The sequence below is a fragment of the Electrona antarctica genome, assembly GCF_951216825.1.
Source record: "Electrona antarctica genome assembly, chromosome: 6".
Classification (NCBI taxonomy): Eukaryota; Metazoa; Chordata; class Actinopteri; order Myctophiformes; family Myctophidae; genus Electrona; species Electrona antarctica.
In genome coordinates, this window is record NC_136811.1 from 47648717 (window position 1) to 47673910 (window position 25194).

Consider the following 25194-nt stretch of genomic DNA (forward strand, 5'->3'; position numbering starts at 1 on the left):
GTGCGTGCGTGCGTGCGTGTGTGTGTGTGTGTGTGTGTGTGTGTGTGTGTGTGTGTGTGTGTGTGTGTGTGTGTGTGTGTGTGTGTGAGAGAGATAGAGAGAGAGAGAGAGAGAGAGAGAGAGAGAGAGAGAGAGATCCCACCTCCCTGGGGACTCACAGAAACACATTACTTTCATCCCTGACTGTCCCCAGTGGCTCACATGGGCCATAATGCTGTATTGTTGAAAGATAGATGAAGCCATTTACTACTACTGATTATTTCCTCTCAACAATGACAGATAGGCTATTTTATATACTGTGTGTGTGTGTGTGTGTGTGTGTGTGTGTGTGTGTGTGTGTGTGTGTGTGTGTGTGTGTGTGTGTGTGTGTGTGTGTGTGTGTGCGTGCGTGTGTGCGTGCGTGCGTGCCAGTGTGTCAGTTACATTTATATTAATTACATGAATTATTATTGTTGTTGTAATTATTATTTTTAAAGCAAAAATGTGTGTGCTTGTGGTTTAACTTAATTATAATGGGAACGGTTAGGGATTTATTTTTTAATCTTGTGGCACTGCAAAGATAAAATGTAGTCTACATGTGTTCTATCATTTTTAGAGTAGCCTACACAAAAGGTGTAAAAGGTGTAAAAGTTAAATTATTAATTAAAACAAAAACAATGCTACATAACATATTCCACGTACACGTTAAACGGTAAAAGATGCAGACCTTCCCTAAAAAAAATCTCAACCATCTGTTTTTTAGTCCCACCCTTTTTTCCATATGAAGGAGAGAGGCTGATTTACCCTTCGTCCCGTGACGGTGCCGCGCGGGCGAACATAACCCCAGATCTACGAACCACGCGTGCACGCGTCGGCGACGCGCTGTAGGGCTTGCAGATCGGCTAGTGCTCGCCCCGGCGCGGCACCGCCCGTACGACGAAGCACAGCCAGGCCAGTATATTGGCTTCCCAGAGACAGCAGGGCGCCTGGAAACAGGTTTGAACAGCAGCAGAGCAGCGCACAACACCACTGTCTGTCTGTCTGGGGGAGAAGGAGACGAGAAGAGCTTCATGAGGAGCGAGTCTGCTCTGTACACTGTTTACCTATGCGTTCTACGTATGCTGTGGATTATTTACGACCTATACGCGACCCAGAAGTTCGGGATTACAATCGGCGGATTTTTCATTTCCACGCGTAGAAGGTAAAACTAAAGCAAGATTACTGAGGATTTCCCCCCGTGTGGAAGTATATCGCTACGTTTGTGAGAAATCCAACAAAGGGAGAGAACGAGAGCGAGAGAGTGATCTATTCGGGGAAGTAATACACCTAACACCTCGCAGGGGAGAGAGCCGAGAGTTCTTTTGGGGGAAGAAAATAGCAAAGTGTGGTGTTTGGTTGGTTGGGCTGGCTGGCCAACATGTCCGTGGCTCGTCTATTTACTATGGATTACAACAATAAACTCCCTCGCGTGTTTGCGCTGTTCTGCGTGTGTCTGACCGCGGCGGTGAGCGGCCAGTACAGCAGCGACCGGGGCATGTCGGTGCCGGACCACGGCTTCTGCCAGCCCATCTCCATCCCGCTGTGCACGGACATCGCCTACAACGAGACCATCATGCCCAACCTGCTGGGCCACACCAACCAGGAGGACGCCGGCCTGGAGGTGCACCAGTTCTACCCGCTCGTCAAAGTGCAGTGCTCGCCGGACCTGAAGTTTTTCCTGTGCTCCATGTACGCGCCCGTGTGCACGGTGATCGAGCAGGCGCTGCCGCCGTGCCGCTCGCTGTGCGAGCGAGCCCGCCAGGGCTGCGAGGCGCTCATGAACAAGTTCGGCTTCCAGTGGCCGGACAGCCTGGCGTGCGAGTCGTTCCCGGTGCACGGCGGCGAGCACCTGTGCGTCGGGCAGAACATGTCGGACAAGAGCGCCCCGACCCACCCGACGCCCGACGTCACCGAGGCGCCGCAGTGCACGTCGCCGCACTGCCACCGAAAGGGACAGTTCAAGTGTCCGACCTCGCTCAAAGTGCCGCCCTATCTGAACTACCGCTTCCTCGGCCAGGAGGACTGCGGCGCGCCCTGCGAGCCCAAGAAAACCCACGGAATGATGTACTTCAGCGAGGAGGAGTTGAAATTCGCCAGGATATGGATAGGCATATGGTCCGTGTTGTGCTGTGCCTCCACCTTGTTCACGGTGCTCACGTATCTGGTGGACATGAAGCGCTTCAGCTACCCAGAGCGGCCCATCATCTTCCTCTCTGGCTGCTACACCATGGTGTCCGTGGCGTACATCGCCGGGTTCCTGCTGGAGGACAAGGTGGTGTGCAATGACCGCTTCGACAACGACATCCGGACGGTGGTGCAGGGTACCAAGAAGGAAGGCTGCACCATCCTCTTCATGATGCTGTACTTCTTCAGCATGGCCAGCTCCATCTGGTGGGTGATCCTGGCGCTCACCTGGTTCCTGGCGGCGGGTATGAAGTGGGGCCACGAGGCCATCGAGGCCAACTCGCAGTACTTCCACCTGGCGGCGTGGGCGGTGCCTGCCATCAAGACCATCACCATCCTGGCGGTGGGCCAGGTGGACGGCGACGTGCTGAGCGGCGTGTGCTTTGTGGGCGTCAACAGCGTGGACGCGCTGCGCGGCTTCGTGCTGGCGCCGCTCTTCGTCTACCTCTTCATCGGCACGTCCTTCCTGCTGGCAGGCTTCGTGTCGCTGTTCCGCATCCGCACCATCATGAAGCACGACGGCACCAAGACGGAGAAGCTGGAGAAGCTGATGGTGCGCATCGGCATCTTCAGCGTTCTGTACACGGTGCCGGCCACCATCGTCATCGCCTGCTACTTCTACGAGCAGGCGTTCCGCGAGCAGTGGGAGCGCACGTGGGTCAGCCAGACGTGCAAGACGTACGCCGTGCCCTGTCCCGTGCAGAACCACCCCAACATGAGCCCGGACTTCACCGTCTTCATGATAAAGTACCTCATGACGCTGATCGTGGGCATCACGTCCGGGTTCTGGATCTGGTCGGGCAAGACCCTTAACTCCTGGAGGAGGTTTTACACGAGACTGGCCAACAGTAAACAGGGCGAGACCACGGTGTGATCTCACGCAAAAACAAACCCAGCAACAACAAAAACTGCAACCATGGCCCACACACAGAGAGCACGTGTGTGCGTGCGCGCGGGCACACACACACACACACACACACACACACACACACACACACACACACACACACACACACACACACACACACACACACACACACACACACATAGAGTAGGCTACATACAAACAAACACAACAGACTTAGTTCATTGACAGACTGAATGATAATCCTTTTTATTGTTTGTTTTTTTTCCCCCTCGGGACTTACCAGAGACACTTGGTTGGTAATATGACATTTTTAAATGTACATAAACATTTTTTGTGAGATTTTTTTGTAAGTATATATTTGTATTTAAAGAACAAAAAAAAGTTTGTTTAAAAAAACTACAACAAACCCTTTTTTCTTTTTCTCCATACTTTGGGACATAACGGAATTGCAACCATCGCCACGACAGCGAGCCAGCCGAGCATTTTAAGTAACGGATGTGGAGGTCTTGTGACCTCACTTAGCTTCTGGACACCACTGCGAGAAGATTGTTCATGGCTTTGATCAGTGGAGTGTGTGTGTGTGTGTGTGTGTGTGTGTGTGTGTGTGTGTGTGTGTGTGTGTGTGTGTGTGTGTGTGTGTGTGTGTGTGTGTGTGTGTGTGTGTGTGTGTGTGTGTGTGTGTGTGTGTGTGTGTGTGTGTGTGTGTGTGTGTGTGTGTGTGTGTGTGTGTGTGTGTGTGTGTGTTGAACATTGGGCCTATTCTAAGGCAAAAAAAAGTCCCATGAAAGTGCTTCCTCATGCTCTGTTATTATGGCCTGTACAGTACGTCTAGTCCACGACTACTGTACAGCAGCACAGCTTCTACATGCCTAGAACGTTGGAATGGTTAAAGAAGGGGACCACTTTTTGTGGAGGAGGTATACAGTTAAGCCTCATTTATGCTCGGTTGTGTGCCAGTGTCGTGCTCAGTAAAATGGCAGATCTACAAGCTCACAACGTGTCACCAATGTGACGCATTGTGAGCTTGTGTATCTGCTATTTACGGCACGCAGCACCGGCACACAACAAAGTATAAATCGGCCTCAAGAATCTTCTTGTGTTCATTTGACTCTGAGAGTGTACGCATGGAACCATTCAAACTCAAGCTTTAAATTGAGGGCAAAACCTTGACAACCGAAATCCTTTTGCTCTGGTTGGTGTGAGGAGATTAATACTATAGTTCTGAAATATGCTCTGTCTTCTGTGTCTTTCTAAGAAATGTTAATGTCGCGAAATTATGACGTCAAACGCCTCGTTTCACGTCATTGTAGAGTCTATTTCTGTAATTGAATTGCAGAAATGTTGCCACACTATGTTATTAATGTCACACTAGAGCAGAAGGATTTTGGTTGAAAATCATCTGCGAAGTTTTCCTTTTCAACTAAGGCTGATTTGACTGTGTGGATGTTTGTGCATTGATGATGGGGGGGAGGGGGGGTGTTAAAACCGTGCCAACAATGAATAGTCTTTGAGCCGCAAGAGTTCACATTGATCAGGTTGTATCTTGGTTAGTTCTCTAAATCCACCCACTCTGACATTTTTCACAATGCCCTCCCGGTTTAAAAAAAGAAACAGTCTTGAGTGCCCGCTAATTCAGTCGGTGGCCAAATGTTTTGTTGATTTTCTCGTGTGGAAGGAAAAACAAAGCTGAGAATTGGGGGGCAAACAGGAATCAGCTGCACAAGCTCACTAGCACAGACAGCTGAAATACCAAGCATGCACCCTAATGGACTGCAGCCAGCCTCCTTCACACACTAACTGCAACCCTATACTTAGCTAAAGAACATAAAAACATAAATAAGCCCAGTCACACTATATTATAGGCCTAAATGGGACTTATATCTAAATCTGTTACCCAACTGGCTACAGTGTTATACACTTGTCAGATTTCCTAAAGAAAGAAGGAAAAACTGAAAGGAAAGTTTTAGCTTTGTTTTGTTTTTTTTGTTTCTCCGTCTGACTGACATTTTACCATCTCTCGTTGGGTGAGTCAGATTTTCCAAACCTGTAGAGTGAACTATGTAGGGCATGGCTGTGAAAGGGATACACGTTGTAGACGGAGCAATTTGTCATCGTTTCAAATGGTGATGATCACTGCTGTGCTAATTGAATTACGGCATAATTGCATTGTCCTGATGGCTGGCTGTGAGCAATTCTCTCTCTCTCTCTCCCTCTCTCTCTCTCTCTCTCTATCTCTATCTCTCTCTCTTTATCTATCTCTCTCTCTCTCTCTCTGTCTTTTTCTCCCTCTGTCTTTCTCTTTTTCTCTCTCCATCCCAAACAATACTGAGCCTCATCAGATATGCCTGATGGTGCTGGGGACAGAACAGGCCTGACCTGTACCCAGATACTAGCTTGTGTCTTCTATTGTGCACTAATGCAAGAAAACGCCTTGTTATTGAATTTCCAACAGATTCCCCTTCAGGGCTGGATTGAGGACCCCCCCCCCCCCCCACACACACACACACACACACACACACACACACACACACACACACACACACAGTGGTGGATGGTAACAAAGTATATTTACTTGAGTACTGCTGTACTTGGGTAGACCCATCTGTGCTTTACTTGATTATTTGTATCATGGGGATATTTATGGCTTTCACTCCATACATTTCAAAGTCAAATATCCCTACTTTTGACCCCGTTTAATTTCTAGGAAGGTATAAAAAACAAGTCCGATTACACAAATGCCATCTAAATCAGTCAATCACACATTCAAGATTTTTCAAAAATGGCAGATGTACGAGCTTGTATATTTGCTATTTTTGAATAGCCAACTCTAAAATGACACAGATGCTTTCCCGGTTTTAGTGAGTTTTAACCACTTAATCCCTATTTTCAAATGTAGTGGAAATAGCAGATCTACCAGCTTGCAAGTTTAGTAGATCTGCTTTTTTCACTATTATTGATATTCTTTTTGGAAAACGTCTGGAAGGTCTTTGAATTGATTTGGAGAATATCTACCGGTACATTTTAATACAGAACTGCATTTAATATTAAACAGAAAAGCTACTTTTAGAATTTGTACTTTAACTTGAGTACACATTTGACTGAGCAACTTTGACTTGTTGTAGTGAAGTAATATTTGACCAGGAGTATTTATACTTTGTTCCACTCTGTGCTCTCACACATGCTACTTTTGTTCTTGCCCAGTTTTCTGCATGGTGCTTTTTCACGTTGATCTACTCCACAAAAAAATGTTTTGATGGCTCTGTTGCAATACCGTCATGGCTTTTCAAATCTGTTCCTTTGCATTTGTTATATATATGAAAAAAGAACCTTTATATTTATAGAAAAAAAGCAGTCTTATATATCCCACACTGATTACTTTATGAGAATAAAAATCCCACCATTGCACAAACTGTCCATGTGGCTTTCTGAAGAAAATAATAAGTCTTGTGTTTTGTGGCAAAATGAATTGTGTTGACAGCTGATCCCGGGCCTCTTTTTAATGTGTGTGCTGTTTTTAATAATCCAGCACAGGGCAGGAAACTGGAACCAATAGACAAAGAGAAGTGGCTTTTGTCACGTTTTTCTTTTTACCTTTTTTATACATGGCCTGTTTTGAAAAATACAAACTTTGCAGTTTTCTCGCTCCATATTTTGTTGGCTAATCAAATGCAGCACTTTAGCTAAATGTGTGGTGGGTGGGAGTCTTTCTTGCATTGTTGGAATACATTCTAAACCAGTGGTGGAAAGTAACTAAGTACATTTACTCAAGTACAGTTCTTTATTACAGTTTTACAGTACATTCAACTTTACTTGAGTATTCTTGTCTTTTTTTTATACTTATAATACTTCTATTCAATACAAAACATGCATTTACCACTTTTAAGTCCTATTTTATACTTGCGCCTGTCGCAAAGTGCAGATCCACAAGCTCACAACGGGTCACGATGTGGCACGTTGTGAGCTTGTAGATCTATTTTAAAAGAACACATTTTGAAACAATTGTGTTGGTACTTTAAGTATATTTTGGTGGCATTACTGTTGTACTTTTGGTAAAGTAAACATGTGAATACAATGCTTTTACTAGATATTGCCACATTTACTTAAAGGTATACATTTTCGACCTATCTGCATATAATTGGTCCTCCTGTCCTACAGTAACTAATTCTCTGTCCACTCACTCTGTGTCTCGGAGGAGGGCTGTTATGTGGACAGTTGCCAAACCTGCCAGCCAGTGACATCATCATTGGTAAATGGCTTATATTTCAGGAAGAGATAAAGGCTCTATTTGGAATACCCATTGATGAAGATGTCAATGAGGCGCTGAGTGAGCAAACAGAATTGTTTAATTCTTACGAGTTATAACATACATTTGAAGACCAATGATATGAAGATGACATTGAAAAGTGTGTCCAAGTAAAAACAATAATTAAAAAATATAAGTAAAGTGTACCTCTTCATCCAGCAGTGCTGGAATGCTCTCTAAACCCCCCCAGAGAGACTGGTTCTATGCAGGCACTCTTAAAATAGACCGTTGACCTCTCGTCTGACTGCAGTCACACATGGGTCAGCTGCCATTGTCATTGTTCACTTGTCTCCTTATAGTACGGGTCACACCCGCGGCTGTTAGCCCCCTTGCTTTTGTAAATACATTGCAGCTTTTTGGCCCCCTCTGTAGCCTTTTGAACTGTGAAATTGATACGGCCCGTTTATGCATAAGAGTGCTGTGAAACACTGCATGGCTTTGTTTGGGGACTGGGGAGAGCGAAGTTGATATGGTGGGACATGGCCTGTCTCATGGTGTTATGTTCACTCACTATGTATTATTACACAGGTTCGACAGGAACCTGTTTTTGTATTGCACTCCATAAAGCGAGACTTTCCAAACCTTTCTTGCCACGGCCGCACGAAAAATAATCATATTTATGAACTGGGGACCCCCCACCCTGACAAGCACTTGGAAATGTAGGCATTACATTTTGTTTGACTCGTTTCCACAGATAAATATTGTGAAAATAGCCAAGCTTGTAGATCATCTATCTTCACAATATTTCCTCTTTCTTATGTCTTATTTGACAATTTGGCCATTGTTGTGTTAAAAAGGTCTTAAAACTGTCATGTTGGTGTCCCTCCTGAGTCCTGACAAATGTCTCTTAAAACTGGTTTACCAATGTCCCAGTTTTTACCACAGTTAAAATAGATGTTTATAATGTTGTTTTCTGTTGAGAGGTGCAGTCACAAGGTGTGCTAAGTGCTAAAGTAATAGGTCCACATCCTGCATGAAAACACCAGACAGGGGAAAGAAATGTCAAAAGAAATGAAAATAGAAGACATAATGCTTTGTGAGCTTGTAGATCGGGTAATTTTTTAAAATCTGATTTGAGAGATTTAAGGGTCCTGGTTTGGTCACCCCTAGACCAGTGGTTCTCAATGTAGGGTCTGGGGACCGCCAGGGCTCCAAGTCCCCGGCAAAATATGTATGCATTTATATGTTGGCTATTCTAAAACAATGAGGAAAACTCAGAGTTTAACCTCTCAAATCCCAGCATTCCTTTTCTGGGGGGAACATTCACCAAAAATAGCAGATCTACAAGCTCACAACGCGTCACTGTATGCTGAAAAAGAACGCACACGGGTCCCTTGTACTAAGAACAGAGGGTCTAAGTGGTTAAACTGAAGTGACGTTAATAAATTCCAAATATTATCAAAGTAATCTGCGGCACGTCCCCCCCCCCCCCCACCCCCCTCCCATGAAAACACTTTGAGAAGCCCTGCCTTACAGACAAACAGATGGTCTGTCTTCACGGTGTTATATTCACTCAGTATGTTCCAGGTTCAACAGGAAGCATTTTGCATCAAGGTTTGTGTTGTCACCCTACTGCACCCTGGCTGTGACCCAACGACCCTGCTCTGGATGGAATCCCCCCAACAGCAAGGGCCAGCAGATCCAAATGGATCTATACTGTAACCCCTGTATTGTAAAGGTTAGTCATATGTATTTATTATTTTCTATGCATGCACTTAATTCCCATACATAGTTCTCAAACCTTTTTGTGTCGGACCCCCCATCTGGAAAGGTTTTGTGCCTGCAGGGACCATGCATCCCCCCCCCCCCCCCCCCCCCCCAGAGAAAGATGTAGGCTATCTAAAAATAACATCCAATTTATTCCGTGTCAAAACATAAAAAACAACACAACATTTCCGACTTTTTTCAAAACATCTTCAAGAATAGTGGCTGCATGTGAGCTTGTATCTGCTATATTTGAGTATAGCCAACGTATAACTGGATAACGTGGTTAGAAAGATTGTAATGCAATGTTAACTACTTTTGCTGAGGACCCTCTGGGGACACACGCAGTGTTAGTCTACGGGTCACCTTTTTAATGATGTCACATGTTTACCCGGCTGTGTTATGAAAACCTGTGGTTCTTTCGCTGTCAAACTGTCACTTAACAATTTTTATTGCTAGTGGGCGTTTGGAGACCTGCCTGCTTTTGTCAGACGGCCTCCACTCCACTCTGTGTCTCCTCAGGGTGCTCTAACTGCACGTCGTAAAGAAGAATGCTAAGAGCTAACTGGCTAGTATAGCTGTCCACCAGTGTTGGAAGAAGTACTCACATGTTCTACTTACTACTCTATTAATACCACAAGGTAGAAATAAAACTCTTCAATTCAAAATGTAGGCTACTTGTAAGGGCACGGTCACACCACACTTATATTCTACCTATGAGGGCGGATTCTGCCAATGCATTTAAATGGGAATGGAACGGTTTGAAGCCATTTGTGGATGTCAAAAAGCGCAAAAACTTTGGTTCTGCCTGTGCGCTTGGATTCTGCTGCTGTGTCCATCCAAACTGGATGAAATAGCTAGTAGCTAGCACTAGCTTGGTGTGCTCCATCTCTTTCAGTTTAATTTTATAACAGAAATGTCGCTACTGCTACCATATGTTTTTTATTAGTTCTCCAACAGACCTCGGGATGGGGGGGGCTGCAGTGGTTTTCAAATGTTGTGTCCAACCCAAGGCACGCCAAATGGGCAAGACATAATCTCAAGGCACACCCCACTTGCTGTGAGTTTGTAGATTAGTTTTTTGGTAACCACTGATTTATTAGGGGGCCTAATCAGTGCCACATTCTATTGGACACAGTGGCAATATTTTTATGTACTATAAAATCTCACATACTGTAAGCTGTTTGCGCGAGTGTGAGAACCATCTTGCTAACTGCAAGTTCAGTATCCATGAGAGAACTGCAGTGTAATGGAATTTTAATAAATTGTGGATTTGGCTCTGTGGAGAGGTGGTGGTTTCATGTGAGGCAGCACACTGTAGAAAAAAAGAGTAATGGAAGTGTGCAGAAATATGGTTAGGAGAACTTGGGACTTGGGAGCTGCCAAAACTATTGGCACTAAAATATACTTAAAGTACCTCAAGTAAGAGTAGCCTATTATACTCATTCAGGTCCATTTCACAATTTCTTTCAAAATGTATTATACATCTTCAAAAATAGCAGATCTATACCAGCTCACGACGCAACACATTGTGTGCTTATGATTATGTGTTTTGTAATAATAGAAAGTAACTTAAAAGTTAGTTAAAAGTACAATATTTGCCTCTGAGATGTAGGGGAGAAGTATACAGTATATTCAAAAAATCAAATTACCTCAAAATTGTACATTAAACAAAGTAAATGAGTAAATGTACACAGTTACTTTCAACCACTGCCTAGAAACGAAGAGAGTCAGTGAGAAAGCCAGAGCGAGGGAGAGGGAGGGAGGGAGGGAGGGAGAGGGTGGGAGTGGAAGTGTGCAGAGATATGGGTGGAAGCTGCCAAAGATAAGCACTAGATAACACCCCCACCCCTCCAGGCGCGGCGCTCCTGTGATTGACATCTCGTTAGGAGCTTGCTCTCGTCTCCCACAGGAGGACGGCTTTATATGCTGCAGCGCCACGTCCTTGATAGTAACACCGACACACAATATCACAAAAAAAAAACCTTAATTATTATTTGTGCGAGGGGAATTGACAACAATTCCTTAGGGAGAACAACACACTCGCCATGATCCAAACGCTAACATACTTCTCTCGCACATGCAAACACACTATATAGCAGAGAAATAAGGGAACAGGCTTGGGGATTTTAGTAGGAGCCTTATCTAAATTGTAATGCAAATGATATGAAAGTACAACGCGTAGAATAATCCACTGAGTGTTGTTGGTGCAAGAAAACTAGGAAAAAAAACAGAAAAAAATAGAGCAAGAAGCGAAAGCGTAGTGATCTCACATGCCCCTTGTGCAGCACATTCAATGACGTGAGTGCGTGGGCGCATGAGTGAGTAACCTGTGTGTGTGTGTGTGTGTGTGTGTGTGTGTGTGTGTGTGTGTGTGTGTGTGCATATATATAAATATATATATAATTATATATACACACACACACACACACACACACATCCTAATACAAAAACACGTCAGTCATTCAAAGGTGTGAGAAAGACAGGTGCAAGTTCACAGTATCAGGCAGGATGCTGGAATCTAAATTGGGACGCCTGCTGCGATGAGAGCCACAAACATTCTACTGACCTTGAGGGATTTTCAAATGCGAAAAAGCTGAACATTAAAATAGAAATCAGTGCTGGTAAGAGAGAGAGAGAGAGAGAGACGCTCAGCACTGGAGGTCCGTTTTCCCGAGGCAGCAAACAATTCCTAATTATAGCGCAGCCCACTCACTGCCAACTCCCAAGAATGTACTTACAAATCCTGTTCCATATTCAAATGCTTTTTTTATGTATATATCAACACAGGGAAACATATCCGCAAGTGACTGTACTTGGATATTTACAGTAATAAGAATTTTAATGAAACGTGTTTTTGTCAGGCAAAAACCAAAAAGGTTCCATACTGGACTAAACTAGAAGCTTTTGCTTGAATGAATGGATGCTGTGCTTGGTTTGTGTTTTATCATCAAAGGGTTTGAGTAGCGAGCGGGTGGTCTTATGAAAGTTAAAGTCATTCCAGGAAGCAATGAAAGACAATGTCAGAAACACTCATACTGTTAGAGAGGGGCTTCTGGGAAATGTCAAGGTCAGAGTGCGTGCGTGCGTGCGTGCGTGCGTGCGTGCGTGCGTGCGTGCGTGTGATTGACATGGCACAGACCTAACTAGAACAAGGTAAAGTGTATTATCGGGCAGTCATCTCAGGCTTCATGCAGCCAGCATAGCCTCATATCAAGCCGTAGCTCTAGTGACGTTATGGGACACATATGACCCTCAAAGGCCACATTTACCTGTCACTTAATTTGATCATGTCCTGATTATTACCCCGGCCCAACACTTGAATAATGCCTAAGTGCCGCTATTCAAACCTATCAAACTCAGTCTTGTTCTTGTCAAACTGTATGTATACTGTACGACAAGTGGTCAAGAGTTTGACCGGATGAAGAGCCTTGGCTCGAAACGTCGTCGATACATTTATCTTTTGGAGCATATGAGTGTGCGGCTTCCCGCTTCTCTTTTCATATGTCACTTTTTGAACCCAGCACCTCCACAAAGTGATGTGCGTATTTTACTATAGTTTCTACTGTACGACAAGTACCACCAACCAAGCAAGTTGTCGTCTCTGTCGGGTGGAATCCTCATACTGTATGTTAAACTGTTACTTTTCACGATTCAAATTCAAAAGCATCAAAAGTAGCAGATCGACAAGCTCAAAACACGCCGCGATCGATCTGCTACTTTTGATGCTTCTGTGTGACACTTTAGTATAATCAAGTAGGGTTATGATTTTGTGCAACATGTTTACAATGCTGGACTACCTCCAAATAGAGAAGTCTTTGCCATGAGTTTTTGGCGTCACCCCAAGGGGGCGAAGACCTCAGGTTGGGAAACACTGACCTAAATGTGTCTCGTCACTGTTGTCTGAAACAGACGGCATGAAGAGGATGAGTGTCCCATCCATACCTCAAATGTTAACCATGTTCATTTACTCAAGTATTCAGAGATACTTTAATACTCTGTGCTCCACTACATCTCAGTGGCAAATATTGTACTTTTGTTTTTACTCCACTACAATGATTTGACAGCTTTACTTACTAGTTGCTGATTTGTATTAATACACAGCCCAAATTCTATTCTTTAGATATTTGAAAACAGCATATCTACGAGCTCACAACACGTCACAACATGATGCGTTTTGAGCTTGCAGATCTGCTATTTACAAAACATATAATAGAAATGAAACTTTTACTTTTGATACTTTAAGTAGCCTACATTTTGTTGCCAATACTAATATGCTTGAATTGAATTAAATGCATTTTCTTTGTAACAGAGTAGATTTATATTGTGGCGTTGCTACTTTGACTTGCGTTAAACGAATCGAGAGTACTGCCTGAATTTGTCCAACAAAACAAAAACAAAAAAACAACAGCGACGATAAGTCCACCGACTACCCCATATGCTCTATAGCCATAGCGGTGTGCTGTGCAGAACCAGCTCAGTCTCATGAATGCCCAATGCATTTCCCCCTGAGCATAAAAAACAAAACACTGGGGTTTAAAATGTGGGCTGTCCAAAAGAAAAAACAAGGAAAAAAAGAAACTGTTGACATACTTTGTGGAAGACAGGGGGATAAAAACAGCAACATGTCCCCTCCCACATAGTTCGAGCACTGCAGCCATAAAGAAGAATCTGATCCTGGGGTTTGTGAAGAAGAGAGGCCTGTCATTTAGCTTTCCTCACACACTATCCTAAATCAGAGTCACGCTCACGCTTTTGCAGTGGTGGAAAGTAACTAAGTGCATTTACTCTAGCACAGGGGTTCTCAACCCGTGGGTCGCGACTCGTCGGGGGGTCGCCAAATTATTTTAGGGGGTCCCCAAATTATTTTCAAAATAAATAAATAATAATAATATGTTTTTGTATTATTTTTTTTTCACGATTTTTCAAAAATAGCAGACCTACAAGCTCGTAGCGCGCCACTCGGTGGCGCGCTATGAGCTTGTAGATCTGCTATTTTTAAATAGCTAAATTATAACAATGCTTAAAACACCAAAAGGGGTTCCCACCCAAAATGGGTTAAGGTTATTGTAGCAGTCAATTTATATTGGGGGTCGGGAGGGGGCGGGGCGGGGGTCCCGAGACATTGCCAAAGCATTTTCGGGGGTCCCCGGCCAAAAACGTTGAGAACCCCTGCTCTAGCATACTGTCATTTTCAGTACCTTTGCTTCTACTCCACTTATACCTATCTCAGAGGCAAGTATTAGGCCTACCTTTTTAACTGCTTTCTTCCAACTAACTATGTATTAAATTCCAACTAACTATGTGAGACAAAATAGTGAGAATAGCCGATGACATCTTGCGATGTGAGCTTGTTGATCATAATCATTTTCACAATGTTTTGGGACAGTTTCGTATGACGAAGTAGGACATTTAAACAAAACATATACCGGTAGGTTGAAATATGAAGTTACACACAGACACACACCTCTGCTATACTTGTACGAACATCAGTGTTTTAGGACGCTGATTTTATGAATGGCATTTAAATGTAATTTTAACCCTAAAACACTAAATCCGGAAATAGCAGATCTACAAATTCACTACGTGTTGTGTGAGCCATGTTGTGAGCTTGTATCTGCTATTTTTGGTACATTGAGCGCCAGTATACTAAAATCAGGTATAACTCCAACCCTAACCCCCAAATCTAACCTCTCTAATCCCATCCAAAAAAATGAATACAAAATAAATAAAAACTTTCTCTGGTGAGGACATAATAACCACCCACAAACTTGGAGACAAATTCTTAGTGAAGCCCTCTCGCATGCAGACACTCGACGCCGTCAAGTTAAGTTCACAGTACACATAACAATGTTGTCACTGTCGGATGCAAAGCTTGCATGTCCAAAACCGTTAGTGAAATAGTGAAAATAGCAGATCTACAAGCTCATAATGTGTCGAGATACAAGGTTTATGCCTGACGGCAATGATATATAAGTAGGCCTATGTACGTTTCGTCAGACAACGTGTCCAAAACTGTGACTTTTATCCAGCTATTCAAATTCAAAAGTAGCAAAACTGGCAGATCTACAAGCTTGAAACGCGTTGCTTTGCGCCACCTTTCGAGTTTGCAGATCTGCTACTTTTGAGAGCGAGTTGCAGACGAATTCTCCCACACATCCAGCGGTTCTTTGCAGAGCGTGCGGCACACAGAACTGGCTCCCTGGAGGGAGAGGGGGAGGGGGGCGGGGGGGTGGAGAAAGTCGAAAGAGAAGAAACACAAATCAAATTCAATTATCCGTCCTCCCGTCCTCCACTGTGAGTGTTTGAGGCCAAGCTGAATGAAACTATGCAAGCATGAAATTTCCTAATGGAAGCCGTCTGTTTTTCAACCTCGACTGTTTCTTAAAAGAAAACGGCAAAGATAAGAGCCGCCAGGAGAAGAAAGAAAGACTGGAACGCGAGAGAGGCTACAGTTTCATGCCTTCTTCTTCCAGAAGCAGAGACAGAGAGACAGACGGAGAGAGAAAAATGCTAGTGTGACAAACTAGTCGAGGGACACTTATACCGGTGGCCAGACATCCCGGTTTGGCATTGGATTGTCCCCGGCTTCAAGCTGTGTGTGTCCCGACAAACCAAAATGTCCCGGTTTTTATCAGAATTTAAATAAGAACACTTCTTGTTTTAAGTTTTACGTGGATGTTTATCCTGTTCTGTTGAAAGGTGCGGCCACTAAAAACATTGTCCACCCTGATGAAAACTGATAAGGGATTTTAAGATTGGCAGCCCCACATCCAGCCCAAATCTGATTTCCTTTCCAGACTGAAGTTGTGTTGGTTTTATTCAGTCTGAACAACAAGGAATGTGATTCAAATCAGATTTTATGTGCAGACTGCATAAATACGATGCGACTCCAATCTGAATAGGGCCTGCAGTCTGAACAAGCTTAGGCCGAAGGGTTCCGGTTTGGTCAGCCCTTAAAAAGTAATGACCACAGTGTGTCTGAGTGACCTCGGTGCAGCTGCATAGATTCTAACCAGCTGGAAATCCTTGTACATCATCTCTGTCACGTGGAATCCTCATAATATGTCCATTTTCATCAGGATTCAAATTAGCAAAAGTAGCAGATCCACAGTAGCAAAAGTAGCAGATCCACAAGCTTGAAACATGTCACTTTGTGCTACACTTCGAGCATGCATATATGCCACTTTTGATGCTTTTCTGTACTATGATTAAGTAGGGCGTTAATATATGAAAAGAACAAAAAAAACTTTGAAATTGGAGATAAGAGGTTTCTGCCCGACAGCATCTAGTTGACTTGTGGTTGGTGAATGTGGTACATAGAGTTTGTGTGTGTGTGTGTGCGTGCGTGCGTGTGTGTGTGTTATAACGGCCTATCACCAATTATCTGCCACAGTAGCTTGAAAACAGCACAGAGGTGAAAACGAGGTCTCGCCAGCCCGCTAACTGGCTGTGTCCCGCTCACAAACAAACAACCACCCCGCTCGTTGTGTAAACGGGGTGCACACTTGGTGCCTCCCTCATTAGCGCCAACGAGGAGCCCCAGGAACTACTGGTGTCTCCTGTTGTGCGTGTGTGTGCGTGTGTGTGTGTGTGTGTGTGTGTGTGTGCGTGTGTGTGTGTTACTTGACAGGAGTATTTCTACTTTGCGGTATTGCTAGTTTTACTTATAGAAATATAAGTTAACAAAAAAAAGAAATCTGAGCACGTTGGTTCTCCCACCACTGTCTAATGGGAAACACAGGGCTGGGGTATAAATACACACACACACACGCACGCACGCACGCACTACAACAGAGAGCAGTGGTGTGTGTGTGTGTGTGTGTGTGGGGGGTGGGGGGGTAATGAGAACCATGTTGTTGGGGAGGGCGGAGGCGATAGAGGAGGGATGAAGCTAGGGATGTTTGGGGGGGGGGGTTGTTCATGCTGAAAGAGGCTTTCCTGTAACATAGCTTTCTGATCCAACATGCTTTGGTGTGTGTGTGTGTGTGTGTGTGTGTGTGTGTGTGTGTGTGTGTGTGTGTGTGTGTGTGTGTGTGTATATATATAATATATATTATATATAATATGCTACATGTGTCCTGGTATGAGTATTGAAATAAAATACTGGGTGATGACAAGGGAATATATTGGTTAAAATATGGTTGAATATTTTAACCCCGAACTGTAGTGAACGGAAACAAGTTTTGTGTAGTTAAACCAATGATCAAAGGTTTGATCATAGGGGGAGCTGTGGGGGAAAAGTTCCAGGAAGTGAGGTAGGCCTATACCAGGAACATCTATAAAAAGGAAGTGCATGAGGTGGCCAGGGGGTCTATTTTATGTATCAAAAGAGTTTGGTGGTGGTTTGTCAATGAGACTCTTTTAAGGCTAATACTAAACCAGAATCAGAAATTGATGAACCACAGAATAGTGGCGCCGGAAAACTTTTAGATCTGAAGAAGAAAACTTTGGTCAAGGAACATTTCTGAGGGTTTATCTCTGAATCAATTCAGAGCTTTTGGACAAAGGCAAACCTGCTGTGGCCTCCTGACTTGGAAGGTTGGGTAAGGAAAAATTCCCTTTTTGAGCCGTACGGGTCCATTTGGTTCCATTTGAACACTCAGAGTTACAGACCTGGTATGGTAATCTAAGCTAGGGCTAGCCGCAATTTGCAACTCTATATTTTTTTTACAATGGGCTCTCCCCCTCACGTCTTGTTTTACGGCCTGTCGCAGAATTACAAAATGGCGGCTCGGAATATCACTTGTGGAATATTTTGGACAGAAAGTAGCTCATGTCTACGGGGGACTTTTATGAAAAACAAACTCGGCAGATTGAAAGAGCATAATTCAAGCTTGGACTACAGCTGCAATGTTGGTGAGTTTAACGTCGTTTAAGACCAGCAGATCGCAAACGCAATATGATGAGTGGGGAGTCAATGGAGGGTATTGCAACTCTATATTGATCCCATTGTAAAAAAAATATAGAGTTGCAAATTGCGGCTAAGCCAGGGCTAGTCTCACGTAGCCAGATAACAGTCTGGCCACTATCCCAGGGCTAGTCTCACGTAGCCAGATAACAGTCTGGCCACTATCCCAGGGCTAGTCTCACGTAGCCAGATAACAGTCTGGCCACTATCCCAGGGCTAGTCTCACGTAGCCAGATAACAGTCTGGCCACTATCCCAGGGCTAGCGCTTTATGTGTTTCTGGTAATATTATTGTCCACTCATGTTGTATGTCAGTGCCAACATGGTGATGATCCTGGGTTGTTGCATTATGTGAGGTACTGTACCAGTATACTGTACCCAGGGTTATGTACTGTATGTGTGAACCTAATAGATCAGGGTTGTTGTTGCATTATGTGCAGTGGCGTGCACAGACATTTAGAGGGGCAGGTGCTCAAGTTAAAAAAGGGCACCTTGTGCAGCGCGTGGAACCGGCCGGTTGCCTTAATCCATTTTGGGCGGGAACCCCTTTTGGTGTTAGCATTATGTTATGCTTTAGCTATTGAAAAATAGCAGATCTACAAACTCATAGCGCGCCACCGAGTGGCGCGCTACGAGCTTGTAGGTCTGCTATTTTTGAAAAATCAAAAAAAAAAGGGGAAAAAAAGTTTATTTTTTCTTCTTTTTTTCCCAAAAGGGCACATTGCCAAAAGGGCAGGGGGTGCTCTAGCACCCCCTAGTGTCTACCTGTGCACGCCACTGATTATGTGAGGTACTGTACCAGTATACCCATGCAGGGTTATGTACTGTATGTGTGAACCTAATAGATCAGGGTTGCTGTTGCATTATGTGAGAAGATACATGGAGCTGCAGGGGCGACATAACTACAAGTGGCAGCAGGGTCTTTAGCACTGTGTTGAAATAGATGTGGATAAGCAGTAACTATGCGCGTGGATATATTTCACTGATGCATGTGTTGGAGTGGGTTGGCTGGATCAGTCTGGCTAGTTAGGGGCCGCGGGGGGGGGGTTAGGGTTAGGGTTATTGCGGTTCAACCGACCCGTTCCTGCATGTCTGTCGGGGACTAGACCTGTCAGACTGAGGCATGTGATTTAACACCACCAGGGCGGGTGCCAGCATCAATTCGGGCGCAGAAGCCAACAGACTCCTCAGGGGTGTCATCTGGGGTCCCTGCTGCAGGGGATGGCAGTTGACACCCTTCCGTCACATTCACATAACCCAGTTCTTTTATATCCTCGCTGTTTGTGCAGAATCCTCGTATCTCTCCGTGTTTCAACTTTTTTCATAAAATGAATGTCCTACTTCATCATACAAGAGTGTCACACAAAAGTGGCAAAAATATCAGATCTACAAGTTCGCAATACGTTGTGATGCGACGTGATGTGAGCTTTCAAATAGTCTATTTTCACCTTTTTTTTAAATATTAAAAGAAATGGAACTGTTTTAGAACGTAGAAGGTTTCCACAAACCGCCAGCGGCAATATTATTATGCATAGTCTGAAGACTCACCTCTTCAGTCCAGATGAACAGTGTCTTTGTCACTTTGTTGTCATGTTTTGGTTCTTGGATTTGTTTTCTCCCTCCTACTACAAATGTTAAGAATGTGATTAAGATTAGATAGCATGTTGTTTAGACAGATGCTCGGTTCACTGTTTACCTTGTTATCCTAGACTCAACCTTCCAAAGGCCCTGATGCACTATCGATGTTTTCATCAACATACTGAACATAAACATCAGACACAGGCCAAAAACTGCTTCAACTGAAATGGAATGTTTTTTGTCAAAATAATTCCCACATTGCAAGAGCGTTAAAACATAAACCGAGCACTATACCAGGGTGGCTTTCGGGTGTTTTTTTTTTTATATAATTTTTATCCCACAATTTTGTAACCCATTTGTCACCCCTGTGTCAATTATCTAATGTGATCCTGGGCTCTACACACCCTCCGCCAACCTAGTCCACATATATGGGGGACATGGGGAGAGCAATGGACTTGAACTCATGCTTCCTTCATGCCTGAGTGTCCAAGTTGCTCCTTTACACCTGACAGGGGGGAGTTTCCCTGGTTGGACGTAGCGCGTGGAAGGAACACGTTATTCCAACCAGTTCCTTTCCCCTCCATCATCGGGTGGTTTTTGGGTGGCTCCGTGGTAAAGTGCCTGCCCACCACCGCGGAGGTTGTGGGTTTGAATCCACCGCGGTGCATCCGGTTTTGTCGAGCGTCTATATATATATATACGAACACAATTGTTCGTATATCGTGTTCGGGGGAGGGCGATTGTCATTGTATGTATTCCTACAGTACGGGCTGCATGGGGGCAGCACCTGGCAGCATGGAGTGTTGGGCGGGAAGAGTAGGACGAAGGCTCTACGTCCTCCCAGTGGGGGCTCCTCACTGCATGGCAGGGGAGTCAGTAGGATACACAGCAGTGATGGGTGACTGTGGCTCAAGAGGTAGAGCAGGTTGTCCAATGATCCATGGGTCGGCGGTTCGAATCCCGGCTCCTCCTGGCTACATGTCGAAGTGTCCTTGGGCAAGACATTGAACCCCAAATTGCTCCCGATGTGCTGGTTGGTACCTTGCATGGCTTCCGCCGCAATCGGTGTATGAATGTGTGTGTGAATGGGTGAATGTAATGCACTGCACAATCTATGTAAAGCGCCTTGGATAAAGGCGCTATATAAATGCACCATTTACCATTTACCAGTGACAACACACATGTGTGTGTGGAGAGGAATCAATTGGCGATTGTCTAAATTGAGGTAGAAAAAGGGGTAAAAGAAAAAACAAACCTAATAACTCATTTCACTTTTGAATAGAAAAGTGAACATAGTGAAAGTTAACATTGCTTGTTGTTATTGATGCAAGAACACTGTATGAGGGCCTAATATCAATCTGTGGGGTTTGGGATTGAGCGGGAACAGTGTGTGTAGGAGGGGGGGGTTACATATGCTCCAGGGAACAGTGTGTGTAGGAGGGGGGGGGGGGTTACATATGATGTGCTCCAGTCCTGAGGCGTGTTAACATTCTGCGAGGGGCTCCTTGGCGTGTTCTCAGCGCCAGAGTCTCGTTGGCAACTTCACGCTGGCTTTGGAAGTGAACAATCTGACTGCACCAGCGTGACTGTTTTGATTTATACGGAGCGGATGGTTGTGTGGTTGTGTGTGTGTGTGTGTGTGTGTGTGTGTGTGTGTGTGTGTGTGTGTGTGTGTGTGTGTGTGTGTGTGTGTGTGTGTGTGTGTGTGTGTGTGTGTGTGTGTGTGTGTGTGTGTGTGTGTGTGTGTGTGTGTGTGTGTGTGTGTGTGTGTGTGTGTGTGTGTGTGTGTGTGTGTGTGTGTGTGTGTGTGTGTGTGCGATTATTTGGAAGCAGGACATTTTAAAAATAAATCCTTTTTTACTATGCCATGTTCTTTTTTTCCCTTTTTTCTCTCCATTAGTATTGTAGTTGGTTGGTGGACTGATGGTGCTTTTTTGATGAGTCAAAAACAGTCCAAAATATGTTGGCCAGCACTTCTTTGCGTTGTTGGGAAGGGAGAGTTTGGAGGAATAAAGACTTGGTTCTGGAAAGCAGAAAGAGAGGGGGGGGCGTGAGGAGAGCTAGTAGACATAGGCTCTCCCCAGCCGGCACCAGCCTTTATTAGTGGTTGTCCCAGTAATATAACCAACCTCTCCGAGGAGAGCTATAGAGTTTCCTGTTACTCCCGAATCTCGGCCAGAAATTAGGCCACCACCATTACCTCTATAGCTGGCTCCAAGGAGGAACCCCGAAGCAGAGAGCCTCCAAGAACAGGAAGGAAAAAAGGAGCAGGCAGAGAGGGAGTGAGTGAGAGAGAGAGAGAGCAGCAGCCAGCCAGGCTTCCTGGCTGTGCACCAGAACTTCAGCGCCCACACAGTAAAAATCCTCACTGTTGGTTTGAGCTTCACAGAGAGGGTACAGATGGGTCTCCACTGTACCCTCTCAGAAGCAGTGTTGGGCAGTAACAAGTTTAATTTAATATATTACTGTAATATTAATATTTTACCCAGTAACGAGCAGTTTATTACTTGACCTAAAACAGTAGCCTAATATTATTACATATTACTATGTTACTTTTTTTTTTTTTTTTTTAATAACACATATTGCATGTCGCTTATATTGAATTTTGTTTAAAAGGTCAAGAGAGATTGCTGTTTTATTTTATAGCCTTTTTGGCTGTTTGGAGGGGGGGGGGAGTAATATGTAGGCTAATGTAATATACCGGTAATATATTCCTCTTTATTACAATTAATGTAAAATTATTACTTTTTTAAGGATTAATAAGTTACATATTACTCTCCTCAGTAATATTGCCCAACACAGTAACACTGCTCAGGAGTTATGGATAAAGGCCTAGTAATCCAGTTTTAGGTGACCACCGAAACGGTGGTTATTAAAAACAGAGATGTGTTTAGGTGAGCAGTGAAGTGCTTACCACCGGGGCGTGATATATGTAGTTAGTTTACATGTTGTTTACTTTATCACCTGAGGAGAAGAGGGAGAAGTGGCCTGGGCCATGGCTCAGTGGTCCAGGCACCTTGGCTGGTAATCCAGTCTGGCAGTGTGCCGCAGGTTCGACTCCCGATCCCGACGGCCTTTACTGCATGTCTTCCCCCCATCTCTCTCCCCATTTCCTGTCAGCCTACTGTCTGTCCCTCCATAAAATATACAAAATAAAGATGAAAGCCACAAAAAAACATAAAAAAAAAAAGAAGAGGGAGAAGTGTCTTTAAAAAGACAGACAGACAGACAGACGTCTCCTGTCTTTCCACAAAATAATAGAAAATTCTCGATAGTGGCCTCGATAAATAACCTGGCTAACCTGGCTGATCCTTAAGGTGCTCGTTATCAAAAAGTATTAAAAGTATGGGTTGTCCCGATCGGATCGGGCGATCGGAAATCGGGGCCGATCACGTCATTTTCAAATGATCGGAAACGGATCGGGAGCCACAAAACGTATTTTAGACGAATAACAATTTAAGTCCACACTAATTATCCATGTTGTATAAATGATGGATAAGGGGTGAGGACAACTAGGCCTTTTCATGGAGGGGTCCGAATAAACTTTTGAATTAAACTGTTATTCGTCTACTCTATAGAGCGTCGCAGTCCCGCCCCCTACCAGGGCCCAGGAAATGATTCCCCGTTCATTTTCCTCATAGACTTTTCAAAAAGTATTTATTTAAAGACCTTTTAAGCCTCGTACAAAGCCAACTCGAGTCGTGACAAATCATGACAACAAACACAATGTTTTGGGCCAAACAAAGAATTAGAAAGAAGAAAAAAACGGCAGGTTCAAACACTTTTTTTGTTGTTTTTCTTCTTTGTAATTATTTGTTTGGTCCAAAATATTGCGTTTGTCGTCATGATTTGTCACGACTCGAGTTGGCTTTGTCCGCGGCGTAACCGTCTTTAAATAAATACTTTGTGAAATGTCTATGGGAAAAATGCATTGGGAATCATTTCCTGAGCCTGGCGTTGTCATGAAAGGGGGCGGGACTGCGACGCTCTATAGTACTCAATTATCCTCTTGAGCCCTATTTTATACTCGTAGATCTGCTTCTATATATGTATGTATGTGTGTGTATAAATATATATGATTCATAATTTGATTATTTATTAATAATCTAAATCCATCTTTAACTGAAGCTGTGAAATAGATTTAGTAGAGTGAAAAGTATAAACATTTGCAGTATAAAGTGAACGCCATGCAAACGCATGAGTAAAAGCCACTCAAAATGATACTTAAAAGGTACAGTACTTGAGTAAATGTACTTCATTACTTTCCGCCACTGGATACAGTGTGGTGGCTGCTACAGGGAGGTATAGTTCTGAGTAAATGTACTTCATTACTTTCCGCCACTGGATACAGTGTGGTGGCTGCTACAGGGAGGTATAGTTCTGAGTAAATGTACTTCATTACTTTCCGCCACTGGATACAGTGTGGTGGCTGCTACAGGGAGGTATAGTTCTGAGTAAATGTACTTCATTACTTTCCGCCACTGGATACAGTGTGGTGGCTGCTACAGGGAGGTATAGTTCTTTGTCTCCATTCCTTTTATAAAGGAACAATGACTTTGAAGATTTGAATCAAAGGAAAGGAGACAAAATCCACATAATCCCCCCACCCCCATCTCCCCCAAACTGTTTATTTAAACACCCACCAGCCCGTCCTCATTTACAGACTGGCTCTTCCTTAAACTGCACATTAGTCAGCAATTAAAAAGCTATACTCTGGTCAAATTAAAGCCTGTTGTTTTTGTTTGGCTTCTCATTTCCCCCTGTTTGTCTTCAAGCATCCTGAATTGGTGTAGCAGGGTATCCGGTCGTTTGCGCTCTTCTGCGTGTGTGCGGTGCGAGTGTGTGTGTGCATGTGGGTACTGTATGTTTGTGTGTGTGTGTACTTGTATTACTATACTTGTGAGTGCCAAATATCCTCACAAAAGTCCCTCCTTACTGGCCTACCGACATGTTGCGCACTTAAGCCTCTCCAATTGATCCCAGATCAGCTGACGCAGGGAGGCTGGAAGTATACCTTCGCTAAAAACGCCAGGACAACGCTCCACGCGTCCCAAACTCTTCTCCCTTCTGGCTCCAAAACTATGGAATGCACTTCCCATTACAATCAGAACTGCAGACTCACTCCCAATCTTCCGCCATAGTCTAAAAACCCCACCTCTTCAGACTCTATCACTACCACTTGCCGTACCACTTGCCCTATAGAGCGTCGCAGTCCCGCCCCCTGTCATGACGACGCCAGGCCCAGGAAATGATTCCCAATGCATTTTTCCCATAGACATTTCAAAAAGTATTTATTTAAAGACTGTTACGCCGCGGACAAAGCCAACTCGAGTCGTGACAAATCATGACAATAAACACAATATTTTGGACCAAACAAATAATTACAAAGAAGAAAAACAACAAAAAAAGTGTTGTAACCTGCAGTTTGTTTCTTATTTCTAATTCTTTGTTCGGCCCAAAAAATTGTGTTTGTTGTCATGATTTGTCACGGCAAGAGTTGGCTTTGTACGAGGCTTAAAAGGTCTTTAAATAAATACTTTTTGAAAAGTCTATGAGGAAAATGAATCATTTCCTGGGCCCTGGTAGGGGGCGGGACTGCGACGCTCTATAGCCTCGACGACCTTACGCA

At 44.1% G+C, this 25194-nt stretch overlaps 1 protein-coding gene across 1 annotated transcript; it reads left to right on the forward strand.

The window, feature by feature from the left end:
• Window positions 1-1420: 1420 nt before the first annotated feature.
• On the forward strand, window positions 1421-3211 carry fzd1 (frizzled class receptor 1; the record flags this gene model as incomplete). Its single annotated transcript, XM_079504429.1, has 1 exon — window positions 1421-3211. One exon carries the CDS (start codon window positions 1421-1423, stop codon window positions 3074-3076), a length of 1656 nt encoding a protein of 551 aa, XP_079360555.1. The 3' UTR covers window positions 3077-3211.
• Between the last annotated feature and the right edge of the window lie 21983 nt (window positions 3212-25194).